This window comes from Rutidosis leptorrhynchoides, chromosome 2 (assembly GCF_046630445.1).
Source record: "Rutidosis leptorrhynchoides isolate AG116_Rl617_1_P2 chromosome 2, CSIRO_AGI_Rlap_v1, whole genome shotgun sequence".
Taxonomy (NCBI): domain Eukaryota; kingdom Viridiplantae; phylum Streptophyta; class Magnoliopsida; order Asterales; family Asteraceae; genus Rutidosis; species Rutidosis leptorrhynchoides.
In genome coordinates this window covers 4472081-4494008 of record NC_092334.1, presented here as the reverse complement: position 1 = coordinate 4494008, position 21928 = coordinate 4472081, and the positions used below count along the sequence as shown (strand labels likewise).

The following is a 21928-nucleotide window of genomic DNA, read 5'->3' as shown; positions in this document are numbered from 1 at the left end:
TGGTTGTTCTAAGTTTATTTATAGTCTTTTGATGTCTCTTTTCAAATTGTAATTTAAAAATGGTTGTAACGTCTAATCTAAATATATCACTCCGTATATTATATACCAAAAAATATACTATATACACTTATACTATACATATTATTCCATAAAAATTACTCGTAATTAGATATCCAGCAATCATACTTCAAAACAACAAAACAACTAAAACTGATCACATTCTAGCAAGCATGTTTTGTTGAGGAATTGCAACAACTTTCTTGCGTCGTTATTTTGAATAAGTGTTTTTTTGGTTGTGAATTAGCGTACAATTCTGTAGAATGTAGATTGCAATCAATATTGTGGATATATCTTTTATTAATCAGAATATGTAAATAATAATAATAATAATAATAATAATTAATAATTAACAAGTACTCGTAATAAATAACAATTAAATAATAATAATTAATATAATAATTACTATACATACTAAATTACGTATTTGTTCTACCATTTCATTGGTCCACATGGCCATGTCACTTGCAATATTTTATTTTCTTTTTTTTCCAACAAAATAGATAAAGATATTTTACACAATAAATAATAAATAATAGTAAAAACACTTTAGTTCGAGTGGTTAGTTAGCTACAATATATTGAAATTGGTGTAGGTTCAATTTTGATGGATACACATTTTATATTTTATTTGTTTTTTTAATGTCTATCATCTACTTCATGAATTCATCATTCTCTAAACTTAATATTTTTCTTTTTAGTTTTATTTTTTACTTTCTACCTAATTTTTTATTCTACATGTATAAAATAAGGGTATAGTTAACTACAATATATTGAAATTGGTGTGGGATCAATATGGAGACACATTTTTTGTTTTTTTTTCAATGTCTACCCTCTATGAATTCACTCTTCTCTGAACTTTATATTCTTTCATTCACTTTTATTCTTTACTTTTTACCTAACTTCTTATTCTACTTTACTAGTTTACCATATGTTCTATCTAATTATTGAAGTAAACAATTAATTTTGAACATTCTAAAATGAAAAACTGTATAAAAAAATAAGGAACTGAGATAGTAATATTTTTAAACATATTATGCGCTCCGCGGCGAAGCGCGAACCCTACACACTAGTTTAATAATAACAAGGGAAGTTCTGAGAGACAACTAAATTTTAATACTATTTCAATGCTTAATTTCTGTAAAAGTTTAAATTCGTTGCATTTTAACAATGTTGCATTAAAATCGTATACGTAAAATGTAGTGTTGCAAATCAGAACGTTATTACAAAATATAAAAACTGAGATTGTGTGTCCTTCATTCCTTCAAAAAGCAGCCGGCTTTCTAACATTAACAAATATTTAAAATTATCATATACTATAATTTGTTGTCTACGGAGTATTAACTAAATGCTTTACGCGGATAGAGCATGTTATATACGGAATATTGTTTGCTACTTTATTATATATTGTTGTTATATAATCTATAAAAAAATATTTAAATATACATATACATATACATATACATATACATATACATATACATATACATAGGTATATATAAATAAATATATAAACGATGATAAACTATTATTACTATTAATATATTACTAATAGTGATAGTGATGAGAATATGGAGCGGCTTATAATTGAGCTTTGACTTTTCTTCTAAAGTATACACATAACACATAGGCATAATTTTAATGGTCGCCTTATATCGAACACAATTGGTAACGTAAACTCGTTAATTGTTTAATAAACTTTGTTTACTTTTATCCTATAATCAGACCACCTACAACAATAAATGTGACGCGTACGTTTTTTTTTTTTTTTTTGTGGCTCCAACGTAACCGTCAAATTTTCAGGGTAAACAGTGGTTAATGTCAAATTTGATTTGAGTAATATGGTAAAATTTAATTGAAAGTTGAGTAACGGAAAAAAACCAAATATATAAAATTAAGTTGTCAATTATGATTAGATGTTCAAATCTGATGCCTTGTCACTACATTGACTGACGCTAAAACGTGTCTAAAAAATGTCTGGTTATGAGCGTTAGATTCTCAATGTATGCATCATATAAAAAAGTGGGCATTAGGTTTTGTTTTTATTGGCCCGTTGAGGATATTCTCAGACTCTCAGTTAGACAATTTCATATTCTAATTACTCCCTCCGTTCTAACTTAATAGTTCATAAACAAAAAAATACAGTTTAAGAAAAAGTAACCGTCACTTGTACTTTTTGTTTACTTTTCATTTTTACCTCTTACTTTTTACATATACTTTTTGTCCCACTTGAATGAAGTAAGAGCATAAAAGAACTTAAATCAAGTATACTTATCTATTTATAAAAGTTGACTATTAATTTGAGACCGTCTAACAAAGAAAAGATTGACTATTAAGATGGGACAACTGGTGTATTATTTTGGCATAATTGCAAAAACAGTCCCTGTGAATATATATCTATATTGCTGAGTTATTCCCCGTGATTTTTTAATCAATATAGTCCTCGTAATTTGTCAGTATTGCTGAGGTAGTCCCTGAATTTAACGAGAGCGTTAAAAATTCCGTTGAATCACTTCATGTGTAAAGCATGGGACGGTTAAAGTGTCTTTTTTTTTTTTCATCTCATCCTCTTCATTTTTTTCCCTGGTAGTTAACAAAAATCCACTAGTTTCATGCAACTATTTCTTTCAACTCATCATAAATCTTAAATTAAAGGTCTAATAATACCCACTAGAGATATTTATACTAAACCACAATCCCCAATAAATTAACCATCGACACATCATCTTCACTCATTATCTTCATCTTCCAAGAATCATTTAAACTCTGTCTAACACCATTTTTTTGGAACGGCAATATCAACATCACCTAGAGGAGACTTAACCACATTCCTGATCATATGTCACTCAGACACGCGTTAGAAGGAAACTCAAATCATAACAACACTGACAGTACAGATGAAGGTTGGAAAAACCCTCTCCGAGAAGCTAATTGCTGGCAGTTCCAATTAGATCTAAGCCCTTGAAATCGAACATGCGCCTACTTATTGAGGACAAACATGCCGCCCCCTCGTATACCACTCTGAGAGTGCCTAGATTGTCTGTCTAACACCATTTTAAACTCTAAACTAAAGCGTAAATTAAATCAACACCATTTTTTGACTCTAAAACAAAAATCCAAATCAGCACCATCTAACTCTAAAATCAAATCAACACCTTTCAGCTCCATCTTCTTACCATTGCAAATTCTTTCCAGTTCCAACTGATAGCTCGGAACCACCACTACCTCTCACCGTCTCGCCGAAACCTGTTGAAGACATTACCACCTCTCGCCGGGATCCAAGCCACCACCTTAAACTGCCACGATCTAGGAGAGACTTTTGGATCTGATGCATCTGAAATCTAAAACAAACAAATCGTCCCTCGATATTTGAAACAAACATATAACTTGATAGCCGAAAACAATGTCCCCCGGAGGTGGTATTTTTTTTTTTTTTTTTTTTTTTTTTTTTTTTTGTTAACGAGGGAACCCGCCCCGCAACACCCACATTGGAGCCCTACGGACCGGTAAACCCTCGGGTACCCGAGCCCCCAGGCTTACCCGGATCCCAGATGAAGCATCCTCAGGTGAGCTCCCTTTTTGAACGAAATGGCTTCGCCAAGATTCGAGCCCAGGTGGTTCCCCTCACAGGAAGTCCGGAGGTGGTATTTCGACTGATGTGGTTTCGAACAGACGGTTCTCCGACCACCGAAAAGTGCGTTTGATTATATGTGGCTATCTAATGAAGGGTGCGTTTGTTTATATGTAACCTATTTATTTTGTATGTATTTTAGTTAATGATTTCGATGTGTTTTTATAAAACTGGGTTTGTATTTTTAGTTTTAGTTTGAAGTTAGATTTGATTTTTAATGTTAATTTTAATAGTTTTGGTTGATGTTTTAATTTTGGCGGGTTTGATTCTAGTGTTTAAAAAATTAGTGATTTTGATGAACTATGTGTGGTTTAATTTATGGGGGTGTCAAAAAAAAGGGTTAATGAAACATGGTAGGCAGAAGATGAAGTTTCTTAAAGGAAAAGATAAGAGGACGTTTTAGCCCTCATGCGCGTGTCATGTGAAAGGAGTTAACGGAATTTTTTGACGTCTGTCAGTTGGAAGGATTATCTCAGCAATTGGCGCGCTATTTCGTGGCGCATTTTGGTCGCTCGTCTGTTTTCCCAGCTCATTTTTCGACGTGCATTTTCGTTGTGTTTTTTGGGCGCATGTTCGGAAGAGAAACATCAAAAAATACAATCAAGAACAATTTTACTAGCCTGAACCCACTGACACGGGTCTTGACCCAACCCGACTCGGGTCTCAACCCAACACGTTCGACCCATTTTATTTATGACCCATGACCCGTTTCGACCCAAACCCATTTGAACCTTAACAACCCAAGCCATCTCGACCCGTTTATCAGGTATAAATGTAACATTCTGAGTTTGTATATGTAATGTTACACATTCTGGCGTTTTTTAAGCTGCCCCTTGCCGGCTATTTTCATGCTTTGTAAACTCTCTAGCCCGTTGGTGGTTTTATAAAAATCAACCCTCTAAAAAAAGTCATTTTTACGCATCAAATTCAAATCATACACCTTTATAGGAAATGAGAAAATCGATATTCCCTTTTATGGGACAATTTTGATCTTTATGTTACAATTTTGGGCATTTTGCTCTTAAATAAATAAGGACGCATTGATCATAATAATGAAAGAGCATAATGATTTTTTTGCAATGATTTATAAAACTTGTCAACAAGTTGATATATATTCTCACAGTATACCAAGGCGAGTTTATGTTATAACCTGTGGGGTCACGGGACACCAATAGTTGAAATTTCTTATGTTGAAAATACTTTTTAAATTGCATATGACACCACTAAATTCTACTACATGACCCCATATATTTTTCGAGTTTATAGTTTTTCGTTTGACTGTATAGGACACGACTAAGTTTAAGTACTCGGACCACATATATTTTTCGAATATGTAGTCTTTTTTTTTTAAGATAAACAACCACTAAAATAGTATTCAAATATAATTTGTACTGAAAAAAATTTCGGGACCCCATTGAATTCTAATTTTGGAATCGCCGTTGCAGTATAAATACTTTTTATATATCTAAGAAATTCTGGCTTAATATTTATAGATTTACATACAACAACAATACCCAATCCCACATGTGTGTGGTATGGGGGAGGTGAGACGTAGACAAAATAAAGAGAAGTCATTTCTTCACCCCGAGTGAAACACTTCGGTGACTTTCAAATAGGTTTCACTAGACATGGCAAACACTATAAATATTTATATATATATATATATATATATATATATATATATATATATATATATATATATATATATATATATATATATATATATATATATATATATATATATATATATATCTAATGAAACCGTTTCACCCATTTGACATGTTTCATTTCTAAAGAGATTATTTGTAAATTCATCCATTTGACCCATCACAAATAAAACAAAACCCAAATTGACACATTCATAACTGAACATGTACAAATTGATACATCTAGCAGCATTAGGCAGAGTTTACATATTGATAAACAAGGGTTCTAGAACCTCGTCTTCCTGTCCTGCTTTTACACATGATAAGTGCATCCATAGTAGTCTAAATTACTACTTATCTTTGCCTTTTTTTTCCTTATCGCAACCTTTTTTTTTTAGAACAGCTAAATCCTTATCACAAACTATGGAGCTTAAGTTTTATTTCGGATTCCAGCACTAATTTCCAAACTCATACCTTATGAAATTCTACTTTTGTATTCAAAATAAATATGACTAGATTGACATTAGCTTCCTATATAGCATATAGTGACTATGGTTGATCATATATTGAAAAGGAAATCCTGCTGTTAGACAACTCAAATGACTACATTCCATACATAAATGTGACTACTATACCAATACGTTACGTACAACTTCATATACACCTATTCATAGAAAAACTACGCATATATAGTGTCATGATATATATAGATATCTATCACAGTGTGACAACATCATAGGGTGTTGTGTCACATTATATGCCACATTTATTAACATAAGCCATTAAAGTAAAGAATTGGTGTTACCGATTTACTGTGCCAATCAATTTTGAGCAGAGGCAGCAGGGTTGCCATTAGGAAACGCTGCTAAACTGGAGCTGCTGCTGCCGCCACCATTTAGATTAGGTTGTTGTTCACTAGCATGCTGAACAAATTCCTCGGGTGACATGTGGGACCCATGGCAAGCACAAACAATCCGAATTTGTGTCCCTGTGTATCTATACGTAACGCCTGATATGGTTTTCCCATTAGGACCAGGACCCGTTGTGGAAACCCATGGTAAATTTGGAGACGATCCACTTCCGCCAAATTTAAGTTGTGCAGCTATACCAGGCCTTATAGCTGGATATTCTGCAGGAAAGGCTTCTTCTTTTGAATGGTTGATTCCATTTGTGCCCTTCATATCCCCTTCTGTATGCATAGATGACCCTTCTTCTTTCGCATGTGTATTGTCGCCCTTTGCTCGTTCATTTGGTTTAGGTGCAACTACTGAAGTGGCCGCTACAAAATTTGGAAAAGGTAACAGAAAAAGCATCAAAATCAAATCTATATTGTTCGGTTTGCAGTAACTGAATGATAAAGGAATTGAATAAACAATGTAAGCAAATGGAGTGTTACAAAATGCTGTTGTCGTTTGTTCTTATGGAACGAAAGAGTTTTCATATGACGTGTGTGTGTGTGTGTGTGTGTGTGTGTGTGTGTGTGTGTGTGTGTATTTAACACAAGCTAAGAATTTTTATACGGGCAAATATAACAAGCTAAATGTAATTTAGGCTTGATAAAACCTCTAAAAACACATTTTTTAGTTAATTTAGAAATACAAAATTTGTTAAAGTTTTGAACTTTTTTAGTGTTATTGAAGACGACACAAAAGAACAACAAAATAAAAACCTCTCAAGCCAGGGAGTGAAAAATAACAAAATGGAAGGATTCACATTCCTTCATGAGACGGTACATTCCATTCTGTTAGATAATGCAATAAGGTTTTTTTTGTTAACAAATTCCTTTTCTCTCATATTCCATCAAACCAAAAGTTACATTAAGTTTTCTTAGATCAGTTAAATTGACCATTCAAGCTACCTTATTAAAGTATTTAAAAAAAAAATAAAAAATTGGCTAAACTTCAATCCATCATTTTTGCAAAATCAAGTTTGGTGAAACCTTGCCAAAATAGGAAGAGTAATACTGCAATGAATGAGAAACAAGGCCCTCAGATTTACCTGCCTCTACTGTCGGCAACTGGTTAGGAGAGTAAGCATACATCAAAGGCAAGTTTGCAGGAATCACAGGTTGCTGGTTTACTGGTCTATTGCTACTTCCAGAAGCCATGACTTGATTACTTTGACTCGCAGGGATGGAGTTTGACTCCTTGACCGACAAAGAATATGGCATATTCAAGATATTTGCAGGTTGCCCCAAAAACGGGACACCATGTGACATGTGCCCAATTTTAAATTCTTTGTCAGATGAAACAGTAAATCTCCTGTGACCTTCATTACCGCCTTCAGATAAACCAACACTCGCAGTGTGACTTTTTGGTGGATCATCGCGATGCAGAGAAACCTTTGAGGTGGAGCCCTCGGCTTCAGAATCAGCCACGTCCTCGTTTTCAGCGGTTGAACCTTCATCAGTAGTAATGGGAACATGTGGTGTCCTTGCTGCCTTGACATGCAAACCAGCAACATAAATGTCTTTATTATCATGTCGTTTATGATTATGATTGTTCATTTCATCAAACACATTTTTACGCTTGCCACCTCCCTCATGTTTCCTGTCTTCAACAGATTCAGCCGATTTACCATCATTTTTACCCCAGAAGCCACCATTGTTCACGTTTGACGATGCACCCAAATTAGCAGGTCCCTTTGAAAGATCGTAAAAGAGATTCTCGTCTGGTTTCGACTGACTACTCCCCTGAAAACCCACAGTGGACTCTTCCTTATGATTAGAACCATCTAGAAAGTTCTTAAAATCGTCAATCAATTTGCTACCCCTATCAGCTTCATCCACCCTCACCTCCAAATCGGTACTGGTCTTACCCTTTACATCATCAGATGGCCCACCACAAGGTAGTGATAAACTCAGATCAAGCCGATTATCATCCTCCATTTGGTTTACAAAATAACATATACCAAAATTATAACAGTAATCTCACTTATCTATCACACTCCCAACACTCGGCAAATGTTTTTCCCACTGATTTTTAAATAAATAAACAGACTCCTCAAAATTTCAAACCATCAACTTCTTCCAGTTCACCTACATAAAACTTCTAAATGATTATAACACATACTTATTATACATATGTTTGTAGGATAAGGATACCGTAAGTAAGAATGGTACGAAGTACAAACACTAAACTTGTCTTATATTAGACATTAAACACAAGTTGACACTATGATACCTCAAACATACATAGACGCATGGATGCAGATTTTCACCCAAGTAAAAACTTTGTAATAACATAGATTCAGCGTCTATCGATTACGAATATATACACAATTCAGAATTTGTAATTTTGTTGACTCTAATGCTTCAAAATATCATTGAACACTTAAATAGGGATATAACTAAATCATAAAAATACAAGACAGTAACATCAAGCAATAAACGGAAGTCGCTACATATCATCCAACTTATCTTGTATCATTATAGTTATTAGACATGGAACAATACTCAAAAAAGTTGAATACATGTTATAAACCAGAAAGTTTCAGTTTATTTGATACGCTAGCGTGAGCCTCCACATTAAAGTAACCATAGTAGGTTACAAATGTTCACTTACATACATCAAAAACAACTGAAAGTTTAATACACTAATAGACAAAAGATCGAGTTTAGTAGTGTGCTACAAAAACAGTAACAATATGCGAAAAGTTACATTTTAACTTCTATACTTGATACTTAATACTTACTATACAACCATATTTAATCTGTAGCACACTTAAATCCTACCAGAATCACTATGCAACTACTTTTTCTTTATCTGTTTAATATATTATATTATATTATATCCATTCAATATTAGCAAATCTAAATAACACGGTGATATTAATTACAGAGTTCAAAAAAGCTGAAAATCATTAATATACTATTTTATCAGCAAAAGCACTAACATGCTTATAAATAAGTCAACATCCTTCATTTAAATTACTAAATATACATATATATGATATAGTATACGATCTAAACTAGTAAAATATTGCAATAAATTGAGAAATTAATAATTATTTTTTCTTGTAGAATATGAGCAATCAAGCTTTAATAGAAGTAGAAGATATAAATTAAGAAAATATAACTTGCAACTTACCGGAATCAGATAAGCGGTCGAAGATCAGAAAACAAACCCTAGGTGAAGCTGGGTTCGTGTGTGCCAATTGGGGGAGAAGAAATAGTGGGTGAAGATAATAATAATTTTATATTCCATATTTTTAGCACGTGTTTCTTACTTTCATGTAGTAGCGGATATAATATTATTACTTTAATTAAATAGATATTAATATTAATTAAATACTCTTGTTAAATATATTAAATATTAAATTAAGGTAAATGCTTACTAAATTTAATTTTATTCCATTTATATAACATAAAATTAATTAACATTAATTTCCAAATTATATATGAAAAGTTATATTAAAAAGGAATATTTATACTTTATAATTAATTAACCATAATTTTTAAACATAAATTTAGTAAACTTTAGCATCGTCCTTAAATTAAATATAATAATTAATGATCATATATAATTATAATTATTATAAAATCTTAAAAAGAATGTTTAATTATAATTTTTAAATGAAGTGATTGTGTCTCGTTAATGTAGATTTTTAACGATTTTTCTAAAGACAATTCATTGAACGTTGCAATGAACAATTAATTTTTTTTATTTTTTATTTTTTTTGGCAAAAAAAAAAAAAAAAAAAAAAAAAAAAAACATTATTGAGTTGATAAAACGTTACGAGGCATCAATTACTTGTTCAATTAAAAAAGCATCACTTTAAAGCTAAACTTATTTATTGCTTTCCGGTTCATTTTTTCCTCAAAACTAAAACTCTAGAATAAAGGCGAAGAGTTGTCGTTAAAATAATCTATTCTCTAATTATATTATATGCATTCAAACAAAGATCCTCGGTTAGATTTATATAATTTTGTACTCATATCAACTATATAACTTTTGTTTGATTGCGAGTATATAAACTTTACTAACATCGGCACCAAGCATACACAACAATAAAGAAACAACACTATTTAGCTTGTATAATTAAATACATAGAATAGAATAAATAAAATTATATGATGAATGTAAACATATCTCTATAGTTAACTGGTATACAGAAGGGTATGCATATGTTTAACCTAGCAGCTTGGCCAATTCATCGACTCTTAAAGTCGCTTGTGGAACTATGTCAAGATAATTCTCCTTCGAATCCTTCTTTCGAGTTCTAGGACTACTTCTTTTATCACCCTGTTTACGCTCATAAACTGTTACTACCTCATTCCTAACAGTGCCTTCAGTTTCTTGCGTCTCAGTGGTTGGCACTGCAACCTTTTTAAGCCGATGCAGTCTAAAAGTTGGACCAGGTACTGCATTTTGTGCAAAAGCAACCGCCTTTGCATATGCCATGTCAGCATCTGTACACGGATCTTCGAGAACCACCGCAATTCCATCTTGTACTGCCTGCTTTAAGAGTGACATCACCCCCTCTAAACAATCTTGATTACTTTTATTTTCTAATTCATTGTCTTCACTATCATCGGGAGATACATTTCTGTTGTTATCAATGTTATCGAGGGTAGATAATGTAATTTCATCTAGCTCATGCTCGTCTTCAGTCGAATAATCAGGTGATGATTCTGACGGTAAAAGTGAATCTACATCATCATCGTCATCAGTATTTATATTAGAAGCTGTCTGAGGCTCGTTTTCGTGTGTGAACATTGATTTCCAATCTCTTCCTCTCCACATGAGTATGTGTTCTTGCTCAAATGAAACCAGCACACAGGGGACAAGATCCTAAAATGTTTAAAAAAGTCTATTACCAACTGTAAATACTAATCTTGCAGGTTTTGAGGTGGCAATTTTAATAAGGTTTGATCGATTCATAGAAAAACTAGTCAAATAGATAAAATTTAGTATATAAAAAGAAGGTCAACTGAGTCAAAGGGATTGAAAGTAACATAAAGTGTAAGCATGCTTGCTGCATCTATACCGTATCACTTACAAGATGTACATAATTATTTTTATCATATCATGTAGTTTTTTTTTAAATCATATTGATACAAAGAACTACAATCACAGTTATGTCTTTAATGCAATATTTGAGTTGAATGGTACAATCAACAAAATGGACAGGAAAGCCATACCTTTAGTTTTGCACCAATCCTGCGGTAGTCACTCCCATTCATCCCTTCACAATTAACTCGCACTAAATCGCATGTTTCAAATGCCTCTCGAACATTATTGACAAGATCACAATAAACACCGTTTTTCCCTGAAACAAGTTCCAATCATTTTATAATCAAGTTACCTGAACACTCGTTTCAATCCCTGGAAGAATCATAAATAAAAAAAGTCTAACTTCTATACATTGTCAATTCTCAAATTATCACAAGAGGTGCTATTGAATCGTGACATCTCCCTTTGATTTAGGACCCGCTGATGCATGAAACAATTAACTTGTGTATTTGGATTATGTAAATGTGACAAGATGAGCAAGTTGATAACGGATTATAACAAGATCATGTCTATTTTGTTTATTTTCATTTGAATCGAAAATGGGCTGGATTGCCCCACAAACAACTTTTGTTGATTCTTTGAAATATTCATGATAAAATAACTGATGTGTTAGGCTGCTAGCTATAACTAAAAAAGCAATATTATTACAATAAGAGTCTAAATGTTTGGATAAAACAATTTTGGAGCTCAGAAGCATTAAAATAGACTTTGTGTGAACTCAGTCCCATTGGAGATGGGACTTTTCAATCAGATTCCTTTAATATAAAAAACAACCCAAACTGACACATTCACAAGCAAAAGTGGGTCGAATTCTCTAGCTAAATTTTGGGTGTGGATAAGTCTTCTAGCATAGTAGGGTCTAGAAATAATGTTAAGAAATGAACCAGTAACAAACTTACCAAGCTTGCATATTGGGATCAATTGTCGGCCTTTAGTGCGCATTTCACTTGCTTCTTGTAGTGTTAGCCCCTCTGGGACCCGTTGGATGAGTCTCGGATAAACAGGGGTAATTGGCTTCCATAGCATAAGAGGAAAGACAGGGCGAGTTTTGTAATTATAATTTCTACCCCTGAAAAGATACACAACTCCTCCTTTACTATATATTATTTTTCCTCCTGTCTTCTCCTGTTACAGGATGAAACTATTAAAAAATTGATTGCATTAAATATATCATTAAATAATATGGTATTACAATATTAATGTAAATCCTTGCAAAATGTGATTTATGAAGTTGTTAGCACTAACAAGAGACTTTGTGCAACATTGTAACCTATTTGACATGTCTGACCCACCCCAGTTTTAGCTACGAAAAACTAGATGGCCACTTCTGGAAAGAAAAAAAATCCCGATCACTCCAATTATATGTAAATGGATGAAAAGGCCAAGTATACATGATAAGGTCATATTTCACGGAGTACACTATATGAAGCTTTTTCCAAGAACACGAAAAAAATCAGTACAGACGGAGACCAACCTCTAGTTGTTGGCGTACATTGTCCATGTCAACAGTGCATACACCTTTACATTTTATCTTGCAGACCCTCCTTCGTTTCCAATGAGCATGAATATTGTCCAACATATTGTGTGTCAAACCATCTCTCCCTAACAAATATTAATAGAACAAACAACTATAGATTCATATCAAGTCCGAAATAAATAATAGTTAGTTTGCCACTCGAAATGTACAACACTGCAGGAAAATAAGCACCTTGCATAACTAGTTTGTATGACATTCAAAATGGATGTACAATATCATAAACTAACAATCTAAATCATTGATCTTCAAATGTAAAAACTGGTATTATGTATTCACCAATAGAAATATAGCATCAAGATCACAAATAACTAACCAACAAAAAAACCATACCCATATTCAACTGCCTTTGTGATTTCAAGCACCCTTTGATAAGAGCATCAATTTCCTCCTTAGTCAAGGGCTCCCCCAACACCTCATCTCTTGACTGTACATACTTTGGACCCGACCCAGGTAAAAATGGTCCTGGAGCTTGAACCGGTTTAACACCTTTCTTATGTGGTGGAGGTAACATAAATGAATCAAAATCCACCTTTTTTTTGCTTGGTGGCAATGGTTTTTTTCCTGTCCAAGGCCGTGGCATTGTCCCCGGCCCAAACGGTGCTATCGGAGGCTCCCGAAGCTTTAAAGGTTTAACTTTTGGGGTTTCTGTATAACTATATTGAAATTCAAATGGTGCTTCAGGTATAACATATGATAGTCCTTTATCACCTACATTAATACATGTTTCATCTTCATATTTATCAGGAAGTTTTCTAATTTTGACAATTCGTTTAAATGCAGGGTGAGAGCTATGGTCAGGGTTTTGGTTTTTTGGGGGTTTTGAGTATTTTGATTTTTTACCGGGAATTGAAGGGCGGGAAGGTGATGACGGAGTTCCGGTGGACTTGTACGCCGGAGGAGTGCTGGTAGTTGGTTGGAGATCGGCGATTCTTGAGGCGGATTCGAAGCGTTTTTGGAAACGTAATTGGTCTTCAATTTGCTGTTGTGTTAGTTCATGACGGGTAAATTTTTGGGCGTTTGCGTTGTTCCACCGTGAAAATCGGATTACGGTGGCTAGACGGTGGTGGTGGCGGTGGTTGTGATGAGATGGTGGTGGTGGAGATAAAATTGGGAACTGGATTGTGGTTTTCAGAGTTAGAGCCATTTTTTAGGGTTTGAAAAACCTGTAATCAATCTGTTTCAGTTTGAAGAGGAAATTGGGGACAAAATTGAAAGGTTATAATCTTTAAGGGTTGATACTGAAAACGAGGGGTTTCATAAGATAATTCCAAATTCTGATCGGAAAATCCGAAAGTCGGATATCCGGGTTTTTGGATCTCCGATTTTTTAGATTCGAATATCGGTTTGGTTGTAATATGCAGCCATGGGTTCGGTTGAATATGTATGTATATGAATATGCACATTGCCACTTCTAATTTCGATTGTTATCAAAACATGGTTTGAATATGTACATATAGGTTTTGTTAGAGAGGCGGCCAATGGTCTGCAAATCGCAAGTTCAAAAGGTAACATATGAAATTGCCAATGGGGCAGGTTAAACCAAAAGGATGGCAATTGAAGTCCCTGAAGCGCCGATATTAATGCTACTAAAGAATTCTAATGCTACGGTAAAAGAACCTAAAATTGTGAAAAGACCGACCCCGATGGCACATTCACCGGGAAGCATAGACCGCTTAAAATTTAAGATGACCACGATATAGCGTACATGTACATGATCGGACTCAGTTTAGGAAGGGGTTCCTCTATCTATCTTCTATTTGAAGTTCAAACTATTATTATTATTTCACCTTGAACGTAAGGTTTAATAAAAACTTTTGCTAGATTTAGATAGTAAAATACAAGTAGAAATGAGGATAACTGAAGTCTATTTGATTATGTTAATGATTTTTTAGAGTGTTCCCAATAAGACATGACTTCTTCCAGGACTAGCCAACTATTCAGCACCACATCATCACTTCCATCTCACTTCCTTTCTAGGACTAAACACTCCCAATAATAACACTCCTCATTTCATATTTTTATTTTCTTTTTTAATTTTTTTATATTATCAAATAAAACTAAATATTACTAATAATATTAAAAGAATTATTAATATTAATTATTAAATTACATTTAATTAACACTTAAAAATTAATCAAATAGCAAAAGATAAAATAAATAAAAATGTAATAAAGTACTTCATAAATAATATTGACCACACATATGTAAGACCCACAATAATAATACTACGTATTTAATTAAAAAAAAATTTATTTAATTATCATCTTCATCATCTACCTTCACTATCTCAAACTTTTTTTCATCTTCCTCCTTCCATTTTTTTCATCAGAATCACCCCACCATCTCAAACTTTAGAAACAAAAAAAGAAATAAAAAAATTGAAAAAGGTCATAAATTAGCAAAGTCCGTCCACAAATCTGATTCAAATAGACGAGAGGAAGGACGGAGGTGGCTGGGCGGGCTGTGGGCGGCACCTGGGCGGCCTTCGTGCCATCAGCGCCCAGGCTGGGCGGAGCTCCTGGGCGAACCGTTGGGACCTCCCTTAGTGTTTTAATAAAATTACAACATTGGAAAAACATTGTCCATAAAATAACTGACCAGATATATCTGAAACATAATACGAGTAACATAAAACGTTTCTAAGAACCAGAACCATTTAACAGTAAAAAAAAGTAAAAAAAATTATGGCAATAATATCAAATCAACCGAAAAAAGGAAAAGAATAAAAAAACTTGTTACAAAAAGTGAATAGATAGTATATAATCAGATAAGCTTTTTCTTAATTATAATACAACAGGACTACAGGAGTATATAGTTATTTACATTCAAGAAAAGCACTACATTTCTTCATTTGTTAGTTGAGTTGGGGCCAATCTCCCAGCTAGCAGACTGACTCTATGCATCAAAAAAACTCATCACGACTATTTTCAACACTCCATAAACATTCTTTCCGTAGGGGTGAATCTGTAAATATTGCTCTGATAAAGTCTTTCACCTGCAAGATTTATGCACAATGATACCAACCATCAAGTCAATTATAAGATACAAATGCCTCCTTTGATAAAATAAGTTTCGAGTAGTAGTAATGAACATATTATATATAGTACAGTACCTCAGATGAAGTATAACCACAGTTGGCCAACTCCCCACTTTCCCAAGACTCGGTAATTAACTTGAGAGGCATGTCCAACATATCTGTTGAGAATTGGATATTGGAAATTGGAAATATATATATAATAATATGACAAAGAAAATAATGTTCAATAAAACAATATCAATTCAAATAAATTAGTTGTGGGTGAAAATAGACCATTTAATAAGTAACAGTCTTGCTAGATAACGATACAAATTATTATTTAATGGTGTTGCCAAATAGGTGGGTGGGGATACTTCTAAGTTCTAACTAATAATGTAGCTGATTTACCTGCCAACATCCGTAGTCGAGGGAGTGATGGTATGAAATCATCAATAACAGAGTGTGATGATGTCTCTTGTGGTTTGGTAGATTGATTATTAATAGCATCCAGGGACTCCAATAAAGACGAAAGGTTTTCAAGCAGCATATGAATTAACCTTTGAATCTGAACACAACAACTATCATGTATTCAGTCACAAAAAGTTTGTGGTTACTAAAACTAGTTAAACTTTGACTATGTTGACTTATTATAGTGTGTCAACTAGTAGTAGTAGTTTAACTTGCAAGACTAACCAAAATGTTTCTTTTTGTAGTGGGCATAATAATGTGTAACAGAAAACAGAAAGCAGCAAGACCAAAGTTTGTAAAGTTTCTAGCTAGTTTATGCAAATTGCCCCGAGCTACAGAAAAAGGGCATGAAAATGAACTTTTTGCAACATGTAGTACCTGTAGTGTTTCTTCAGCTGCAATGTCATCTAACTGGAGTATGTCTTTGGTCATTCTACAACATACAGCCTCCAATACAGAGCACATACTTCTCTTGTATGTCAATGGTAGCAACAACTCCCACAATATGTTCACTTTCTCAAGGATAAAAGCTACCTGCAGTTAGACTTGTTAGCAACAATTTTGAAATATCATGTGTGAACAAGGAAGAAGGATCAACAAATTTTTACCTGATCAATACTGAATTTTGCAGATTGGTTTCGCTTTGGGTGATGGGTATTCTGAAATCCATCTGCACCATCGATGGCCTGGTGACATTTTTCACACTAATTAACATTACTTCAAACCTTTTGAAAAAAAAAAAAAAAAAAAAAGAGAGAGAGAGAGAGATGTACTATAACTAAAAAAAATAATATACCTCCATCAAATTATGCTTGACAAGTTGTATTTGTCTTTGTAATATCTCTTCTGCCATCAACTTGTATCTTATACCCAAATCAACAAACGCCGCCTTCTTCATGGAAGTTGGAAAACCTGATTGGTACTGAAATTATAAAATGGAAAAACAACCATCAAAGTCAACCAAGCAATAGCAAGCAAGAAATGTACATGATGTGATACACGTAATTATAAAGGGATAAACATCATCGTTCTAGATGCAAGATCTACACCGGTTACTTTATTTAGTTACTTTTAACAAACCCAATGCATGTGTAGCTCTCCACAAGAAAGATCAAATGTAGTTAATTGACTGAGAACGTCCTAGAAATATCCAAACAAAAATAAGGTTCACATAATTTCTTAAGCAATCTTCTAAATTTATTTTGCAGCACAAATTTAAACCCCGTCGAACAACACATAATCACACCCAACGCTGAATAAAACCATCTTCAGTAAATCATGTCACTAAAATGATACAAAGAAGCTTTTAGTGCAAAGCTAAAAAACAATAGCCACAATAGTTTATATAGTGTAAATAAGTTATGAGGTTTTTCGAGAGGCCAGGTAATTTTAACCCTATCCGGAACAATACGTGACCGTTTCCCAAACCTTCCCTGGCCAGCCCAGGATTACAACTTGCGACCTTTTGCAACCACTTGTATCTTGGGATGGTTTTTCTAAAGTGTAGATACATACCCTAAAATGTACAATCCTATAAAGTTGCAATCTGGGACATATCTCAAATTGATCATATATGGTTCTAAGCATAGATAATTTACCACCCTAAGAATATACTTCCAATCAATTAATTCTGATCGATCGATAATGCACCAGTTTTCTCAAATTTCATCTTATTCAAGAAGCAATTAAGCAAGAAAATGTTAACAAAGTTCATGAGCAGGAGTTGAGCCCATAATTCCAACAAGTTAGTGTGTAACTTGGATACTAAACTGAAGCCCATAATACATAACCTTAGCCAAAAGATGAAATGAGTGAGAACCCACGTATTCATACCTCAAATGCAAGGCCAAGAATCTCCTGTGATAGGAATAGACAATCATTATAAATTAGAACGGCAACCTGGTTGATACCATCCAGCTGTCTTTCTAGCTTCATATAACAAAATGAGATTCTATAAGACAGATGTATTTGCTAACTAAGCCTAAGTTGGATACAAGGTTAACTTGCACATTCAAGGAATAATACGATGCTCTGTGAAGACTGTTGTCTTCAAGCACTAACCCTGACAGGAATAACAGCTTCATATAGAAGTAATGCATCCCTAGCAGCATGGTAGAACTCTAATGCAACTGTAGCAGATGACAAGCAAATGTCCTGAAAATGACATTTTATAAAAGTATGCTTAAAAGAAGTGTAAAAACTTATATATTACATCAACAAAGTGTAACATGAAACACAAATGTCATGCATCCTTTAATGTCTTCAACATAAAAAACAATGCCAACATCTTTCTCAGATGATACTTTCACAAATAACATCAAGCTTAAAGACATTAATCGGCATCTTTCAGAAAGTTGTATGATATCACCCACATTGAGTATTTGATGCACCACTTCCATTAGCTGAGAAGCTGCTTCAGATATGACACACCTCTCAGACGAAAAAAGCAAGTCCGCATTCCCACCATTATTACCTTCTGCACTTTTCCATGAATAGTCCTGTGAAAGAACATTCATTTAGTCAACGTATATACAACAATAATGAACGAAACATCCGTTAAAATATCTGTAAAAAGTAATGAATGCTCAGGTTTTGGGTAGGGCCAGAAGTTCGCATTATCAAGATTTTGTTTAGCAGAAAGAGAGCAATTAATAAAGACAAACATGAAGGTTTGACATTTGAAAAGGTACAAACAATTGAAGTAACCTCACTTTGGAAAGTTTAAAATCTGAATGCAGAAGAAGATCCCTGGCTGTTGCAAGTATCTCAACCTTCTTCCTCGTTGCAAAATGAACTTCAACATTGTCTGCAAAATTGCTCAACCTTTCATCTTTGCCAGAGGAGATGAACATAATTTCTTTTAGTGATGTTTCAAATTCAGACGTGAGTTGTCGAGTTGTTTTAAAGTCAGCAAGTTTGGAAGCATCGTTAGGAACAATCTAGCATCAAAAACATTGAAGGTGAGACTATACATCGTATGTTAGTATGTGAACCCGTACATTATGGGCCTCTTGATCTCATTACTCTCAACCAAAAAAATTAAGAAAGAACGCATCATTAATTATGAAAAACATACATTTCTACTCAAAGTATTAGTTGAAGGGATTAATAAACAAATTTCGGTGGTGAACTAATTAAAATGAATGACAAGCTAACTATTTCTGCTACTCTAATTGTTTTAAATGGGCTCCATGCATATATTTGTACCATGATATGCAGTGTCAATAAGGTCATTCTTCTGAACGCTCATTACGTATAGACGTGAAGAGAGACAAACCTTGGAAAGAAAGTTCGTAATAATCAATTCTGACATCTGCGGCCATGTCAATCTTCCCAATAATTGCATCCATAGAGGATTTTGAAAGCAAATATAATTGAAGATAAATTGAATGACAACACTAATTCCAGAATAAGTAGTCTCCGCATCCATGCTCTCAATCTACATACATAAAATATCGTTAAAAGAATTGATAGAAGAGTAACACCAAAAGTTCACAAATTCAGTTATTACTTTAATGCATATATGTAACAAACACAAATTCTACCTGCTCAAAGCAATCTCTCCAATGCTTCCGTAACAAACCAAACACAATTGGCTCTCGATCACCGCTACAATCGTCTACACGTAATGCCACTTGCAACTCGGTAACCGCCACCGCAACTTCAACAACATTTCCGGCGATCAAATCACTCTCCACACCACTCAACATCTCACTCAATTTCAAAACTACAATAACTAATCCTAAGGCGTCTTTCTTCTCTTTCGATTCAATACGTTTTGACCTAATTGCATCAACTGTTTCCTTGATCTCGACGTCAATCGGTTTCCGATATGATGATAGGAGACTGATAAGGTCAGATACTTGATCGGAAAGTCTTTCAAATTGAATTGAACGACGGCATCAGAAGAGTGAGAAAATAGGGCATGGAAGTTGTGGTTGTGAGAGTGTATGTAGTTTTGGACTTTGGACTTAATGTCGAGTGAACGGAGTTGAAGACGGTCGATTAGAAGACGGAGATCGGGAGCAGAGAGTGGTGATGAGTCGTCGAGATTGTGTGATGATAGTAAATCACCAACGTCGATTGAATTGAACAGTACGTCCATTTTTTTAACGGATCAAATCGATTGATTGATGGATAAAAACCGTTTAATTATCAATTGCCTCTTAAAAATATCGTTTAATTTATGGATATATAAACCCTCATTTGTTATGAAAGTACGTTTGAATTACAGTTCTCAAACGGTAAATGTTGTGTTTGATTGAAAGGGATTTTGATTTGACGCAAATGGTTTGAGTGGGTTGCTGTGCTGGATTGAGAGGGGTATTCAATTCATATTTGGTGAAAAAAATGAATGAATTTTAGTCTCATTCCAAAAAGTAAATGATGGAACACACATGAAATTTCTTTTGTTGGAACAGATTTGATTACCCTCACGGAACAGATTTGATTACCCTCACGTTGTAGATGTAACTTGATTAAAAGAAATATAAGGAATTTAGTTTGATTTAAGTATTAACACTATGTTCCCGAGTTTAATTCCGGATAGAAATGAAAGTAAATGGAAAGAAAAAAAAAAAAAAAAAGAAGTTTTCGAATTTTATTTTGAAGACAAAAGAAAAGAAGTAGAGACAAAATTGAGAATGGTGTTTTCGAATTTTATTTTGAAGAGAAAAAAAGAAGGATCTCATGTCTTTCTCTTTCAATTCTATTCCTTTTTCTTTCTTTCCTTTATATTTAAACTCGTGAATCCGTATACAATTAATTTTGAGTTGATTTAGAATTTGAAATGTTGAAGATAAATGTGAAGGAGAAGGTGAAAGACGAAAATACTTTTGTGTCAGTTAAAATTAACGCAATAAGTTAACGACCGTTAATACCATTAGTGAACTGGACTACTCGCACAACTTGTGCAAATCACGGTGACTAAACACGTCAAAAAAAAGTATAGGACCACCCACACATAATATGGAGTAAAGCAGATAAACTAACCGCATAACTTTTTCTTTATTTTCAGTGCATCTTCTATAATTTCCCTTCTACATTTTTTTAGATTAGCATAGGATTTTACCGACTTGAAATAGGTCAAAGTGCCCCCTTTTTAAAAAATGAATAACAATATGTCCTTAAAAAATTATAATTGCAAAATTGTCCCCTGACCACGCATCACGCAACACGCATGATGTGCGCAAGCCCGTGCATGATGCATGTTCACGAGATATTCAGTGAGATAACCATTTTTCCTCGCAAACTCGCATCACGCATGTGTGGTGCTTGGTGTTTGATACTTGTGCCAAAATGTCATATCTTTGAATTACCGTATTATTTGACTCGTAGCTCCGATTTAAAACTGTTTTTTAAACGATAATTAAATCTGAACTACGAGTCAAAAGATACGACCATTCAAAGAAATGAACAACAAGCATCAACCACACACCAGCACCACACGCCGTACGTGGTGCTTGGTGTGTGGTGCATGTTCGCGAGAAAAAAATGTCTGTCTCAGTCATTATATCATAAACACGCATCACACATCGAATTACACTCATCATGCGTGGTG

General features: G+C 33.8%; 2 protein-coding genes and 1 pseudogene across 3 annotated transcripts; all 3 read right to left on the bottom strand.

Annotated features, from left to right (window-relative positions):
- Nucleotides 1–5921: 5921 nt before the first annotated feature.
- On the bottom strand, nucleotides 5922–9552 carry LOC139890500 (ninja-family protein mc410-like). 2 transcript variants are annotated; one of them, XM_071873374.1, is made up of 3 exons: nucleotides 9422–9552; nucleotides 7332–8370; nucleotides 5922–6612 (listed from the first exon to the last, which is right to left on the bottom strand). In XM_071873374.1, exons 2-3 carry the CDS (start codon nucleotides 8218–8220, stop codon nucleotides 6155–6157), a joined length of 1347 nt encoding a protein of 448 aa, XP_071729475.1. In that variant the 5' UTR covers nucleotides 8221–8370; nucleotides 9422–9552; the 3' UTR covers nucleotides 5922–6154. The 2 variants fall into 2 exon arrangements, with proteins under 2 accessions (XP_071729475.1, XP_071729476.1); XM_071873375.1 differs by having other exon boundaries at nucleotides 7332–8380; nucleotides 9422–9489.
- Nucleotides 9553–10334: 782 nt separating this feature from the next.
- Nucleotides 10335–14117, bottom strand: LOC139890499 (CRS2-associated factor 1, chloroplastic). The gene is made up of 5 exons (XM_071873373.1): nucleotides 13215–14117; nucleotides 12822–12949; nucleotides 12247–12472; nucleotides 11476–11603; nucleotides 10335–11125 (listed from the first exon to the last, which is right to left on the bottom strand). The coding sequence occupies exons 1-5, from the start codon at nucleotides 14026–14028 to the stop codon at nucleotides 10463–10465; spliced, it is 1959 nt and encodes a 652-aa protein (XP_071729474.1). The 5' UTR covers nucleotides 14029–14117; the 3' UTR covers nucleotides 10335–10462.
- A 1468-nt stretch (nucleotides 14118–15585) lies between these two features.
- On the bottom strand, nucleotides 15586–20519 carry LOC139894454 (centromere/kinetochore protein zw10 homolog; annotated as a pseudogene).
- Between the last annotated feature and the right edge of the window lie 1409 nt (nucleotides 20520–21928).